Source organism: Pavona decussata, unplaced genomic scaffold (genome assembly GCF_977016875.1).
Source record: "Pavona decussata unplaced genomic scaffold, jaPavDecu1.1 SCAFFOLD_69, whole genome shotgun sequence".
In the NCBI taxonomy this organism is placed as follows: Eukaryota; Metazoa; Cnidaria; class Anthozoa; order Scleractinia; family Agariciidae; genus Pavona; species Pavona decussata.
Genome location: NW_028145488.1, coordinates 1,010,239 through 1,015,000, shown reverse-complemented (window position 1 = coordinate 1,015,000; position 4,762 = coordinate 1,010,239). Strand labels below are relative to the sequence as shown.

The 4,762-nt window shown below is 37.9% G+C and overlaps 1 protein-coding gene across 1 annotated transcript in view; it reads left to right on the top strand.

The window, feature by feature from the left end:
* LOC146477685 (uncharacterized) overlaps positions 1-2,149 on the top strand; it is a 33,291-nt gene extending 31,142 nt beyond the window's left edge. Inside the window, exons 15-17 of the mRNA XM_085113122.1 lie at positions 522-626; positions 1,365-1,619; positions 1,934-2,149. Of these exons, the coding sequence (XP_084969248.1) occupies positions 522-626; positions 1,365-1,619; positions 1,934-2,149 (576 nt within the window). The remainder of the gene's footprint in view (positions 1-521; positions 627-1,364; positions 1,620-1,933) is intronic.
* Positions 2,150-4,762: the final 2,613 nt, after the last annotated feature.

Here is a 4,762-nt window from a genome sequence, read left to right as displayed (position 1 = left end):
TAGTACATTCTCATGGCAATAAATTATCCTATAAACTTCTGATCAGAACTCAGTGTGGTTGTTTCCAAAGTTGACGTTTCATTATTATTTGCGACGTTGGCATTTTTGTCGATCATCTTATTTTTGAAATTAAATAAATAAACAAACAAACAAATAAATAAACAAAAAAAATAAATAAATAAATAAGCTTATTTAAAGAATGACATGATTAAAAATTTTCTTTTGGGGGATTGATTTGAATTAAAACGAGACAGAAAAAACTTGGAAGTGCGAGGAAAACACAGCTGTCAGGGACTAGTGAAATTATTCAAATTTGGATTTAAAAACTATGATGAAATTAATTACCAAAAGAAACCAATGACAGCCCTTGATAACTAATAACCAGGGATATTTTATCTGTATAAAGTAAATATTACAGAAATCTCTGCATAGTGTTTCGGGGCCGCGGTTAGTTGACACGTATAATTTGTCCAGTCCATACTTTCTTGTCGAAATCGCGACTCATATTTCATATGTTCTAGTTACATGTTTTACAGATAAGCGGTTCTACTCTTGGAACCGCCCGTAATTGCAAAGATGACGAGTTTTATGCAGGAACAAGGGCACAGGAAACGACTGCTGATCAGGTACATGCGTACACGATTATGGTCCACGCTCCAGGAATAGCGCCCCAGCGACAGAGGGGAAGGGGCTGGGAGGGGGGAGGGGCAGAGATAGGTTTGAGGTTCTGCAACCCAGACCTTTTTTCAAAACCAAAATACGTTATTTTCCAATATACCCCTTTCTGACCAAAACGCCTCAAGAACCATACCCGTTGGTGCTGCACATACCCAAATAGATTATACTGGAGAGTAACCGGGAGTAACCGAGAGTAACCGGGGACCGGAGAGAGATAAGCGCTAACTTTGATGTGTCCGCAATACTGGCAAGTTGAATTGGCACATTACAAATATGCGTCATTTATTTCATACTTACCATCGTGCAAGCACGGAATTATTGGACGAAGAGGCGCCACATATCGTGATTCAGTGACGAGCCTATCAATTTGACTACGATAGGGAGAAACTGTCAGTCAAAGCAAATGACCATTTGAGCTACTGGCAAATCACCATTTCTCACGATCTTGTTTCTTTTTAAAGGAGAATCAACAATAAAAAAGTTTAATTTTAACATTATTTTCCAAAACTGTCTCTTGACATTTGGTAAGAAGAACAACCGTTTTTAAGTGCGATCGTTAATTTAACTGTTGATGTTGTTAAACGCAAGCCCTGATATTTCATCAAATCTATTCAAATCAGTCACTTTTAGTAAACAAAAAGTGATTTCGGAGTTTCTTGTCTCAGTTTGTAAATGATATTTTATAGGATGGCGAAGCAGAAGGAAAAATAAAAGCTTTGTATGAAAACACCCAGCCTTCCACTGCGTGGGCAGAAAAAGACCAGGCCGATGCTGGTGAAAACGTTGGGTGTAATATAGAACTACCGATGGTCGTATTTTCGGCAGCAAGCCCGTCCGGAGAGGCTTCTACTGAGATGACTGACGATGAATGTGATGAAGATTGTGACTCGTTTGAACCTGCTGATCTGATGAAATTTGCCTGGCAGATAGCACGAGGCATGGTACGTAAATGATGGTGACCGGCATAAATGTAACATGACATTTTGCTGAAACCTGCAGGAAAGTGATGTGATCGAAACAATAACATCTTTGTGGCCCATCCCTGCAATGTATTGCGAAGTGAGAACAAAACAGTAGATTCTCTTCAAAGTTTTCATTAAATGTGTGTAAAACTAGGAAACAATGGAGTGTCCTTAACGAAATGCAAGACAAAACAGTAAGTAATTGGGAAAGGTCAGCATGAAACCTCCACATCGACCCCTTCACTTCAGTACGACCGAATGTAACACCGTTATTTCATTTTTTTTATTTACAGAGCTACCTTTCTGAGAAGGGCTTTGTCCACAGAGACCTGGCAGCAAGAAACATTCTCGTGGGGCATGGTAAACGACTCAAGATAGGCGACTTTGGTTTGATGCGCCAATTGTACCATGAGGTGTACGAAGTACAAAAACAGAAGAAACTGCCAATCAAGTGGATGGCTCCTGAGTCCATTTTTGAGGAGATTTTCACTGTCAAGAGCGATGTGTAAGCATTGAGTCTGCACTATCATCGAACAGCTAAATGAAGAGGAAAAAGTCATAATTGCTAAATGTGTTTAGCACTCAAATGCATTGTAAAAAGGAATAGTTTAATTAATCTCACTTTTGCCTACGTTCAGTGAATAGTAGTAAGTGAATTAGCAGTAACGTTTTGACGTTTGAGCATTTTGTTACTTGCAGTTGGTCCTACGGAGTGGTCATGTGGGAAATTGGAACACTTGGTAATAATTATTTCATTTGTGTCTGATTATTTCTTGCATCACTCAGTGATTTCTGTGTTCAGCGAATGTAGGATTTTTACCTGCAGCTTGTTTTTTACAGAATCTGAAGGGTTACAACTAAGTCCTTCTCTTCCCTCTATTTACAAACACAGGATTTGATACTTGTTACCAAGAACTTTCAAAAAAACGTGTTTTAGGCTTAGTTATTTAAATATCCTTAGGAAGTTTTTCTTGCAGTGAAGTTTCTGATAACTCGTGAAGAAACTCAGAATATTTGTCACTGATGATCTATCACAAACACATCGATTCTTTGCAGGTGGCTCGCCGTACCCACTGTTGAACCACACGGAGCTCTTAAGACTTCTTAAGACAGATTACCGAATGGAAAAACCTGATATGTGCCCAGAAACTTTGTAAGTTGAAGATTGTTACATCGCTTGACACGACTTTTACTATAACGGCAACATAGATCACAGATGACATCATGGACAAGAACGTGGCACACGAGCCGCAGTCGAGTGTGTCAACGGTCTCGTTACTACATTTTGACGCCCTCTGTAATCTATAACTGAAAGGGCCAATGGGAAAACTGCATTTATTTCTTTTATACAATAACAGAGACATTTACTAACACATGCAGTTATTTCAGGTGACTCGTAATAAATCGTCAACATTCAGGCGCTGATTTTCTCGTGGCGACAAAAGTTCAGCACACGGGGCCAAAATTGGCTTCACAACAAAATTCAATCGTTTTGTATCTTGAAGAGATCACATATCTTACCGAAGAGATCTGACTTAGTGAAAAAATAATCTATGTTGTTGTCTGCGACAGAGTAAGTTTATGAAATGTTTTCCGTAGTAAGTGGACTGTAGAAACTGAAAACGTGCGCAAGGACATCACTAACGTGTCTGTCACGCAGGCAGTGGTCAGTCACAGCATGTGCAGTATCCACGCTGTATAATTTGCAAGTAGAATAGACCTTGTTCAAAAAAAGGCTACCGTTTTTAATATACTTTTGTTTCATATTCAAATAAGCCCTTCTTACCTCGTTCTTTAAAGGTCCAAAATTAAAAGAATATTTCACCTTGAGCGAGGCAACTAGCAGGGCTAATTTGAATGCAAACAAAAGAATATTAAAATGGAAACCATTTTGGAATAAGGTTAATTCATGCTAATAATGATAAGAGTTTAGCCATTGAAGAAAAAAATCACCAACGTACTACAATTATATGAAGAATTTTTTTAAAGACTACACATTGAGTAGTAAGTTCTGAGTTGGAGCTTAAGAAGAAGTTAAATATACTTTAGTGTAGAATTACGTTATCAGTTTATTGGGTAAGATGGAAAGAAACCACTTTAAAAACAAGCCTTTATTATCCTTCTAGCTACACCTTGATGACAGACTGTTGGAAAAAAGACCCGGATGAGCGGCCGAGTTTTGAGAGACTGGTTGGAAGAGTGGAGCAGATGTTGCTTCAGGAAGTGGAATACTTTGATTTGAACAAGATGGACGAATCTAAAGATTATTATCGGGTGCAGGAGTCAAAGACAGGAGAAATTGATGAAGCGGACAAGATCGAGCAATAAATGTTGGTCATTAGCATGTCATGTAAACACTATTTAGCTTTTTTCTTCAGTTCGTCTCTGAGACTGGGGAAAGGATCTTTATAACTTCAAGGGCATTTAGGTTACAGCACTAAGACTTGGAGGTTATAAATTATGTCCTGAGCTGTTTGCTTCAGAGGTTAAATCTTCCCTAAATCTGTTGTAACAAGGAAAATTAATTCCGTTTGGTTTGGAAAAACTGGCATTTTTCGTGCGAAATGAGGCCAGGAAAGGATTTTAGGAAAGCTACTAAATACTCAATGTTCCAAGACATATTCTGCGACTTCTAAATTTCAACTAAAGAAATTTAAGAGATTGTAGTGTGTGAGTTTATATATTATTCTAAAGGATTTTAAGAAAGCTACTAACAAGAGCAGGATTACTTTATGTCCCATGACATATTCTGCGACTTCAAAGTTTCAGCTAAAGAAATTTAAGAGATTGTGGTGTGTGAGTTTGTATATATTATTCTAAAGGAGTTTAAGAAAGTTGCTTGAAAACTAAAAGGGAAAAGCTAGCAATTTTCACTTAAAATATTCCAGTTTAATTTCCCGTAGCTTGGAAATAACGTGCAATATGCGGGCCGTATGCGGAAGAAATTATACCAGTGAGAACTACGTGAGCCTGCAGTATTATGAGAAGCGTTACAAGGCGACATGATTGTAATGGTCAGAGTGAGTGATGTGAAAACGGAAATATGGTGTGTGTTTGCAGTTTTTTCCTCTTTAATTTACCGAAGAAAATACGACCTTCATAATCACAATGACTTGTTTATA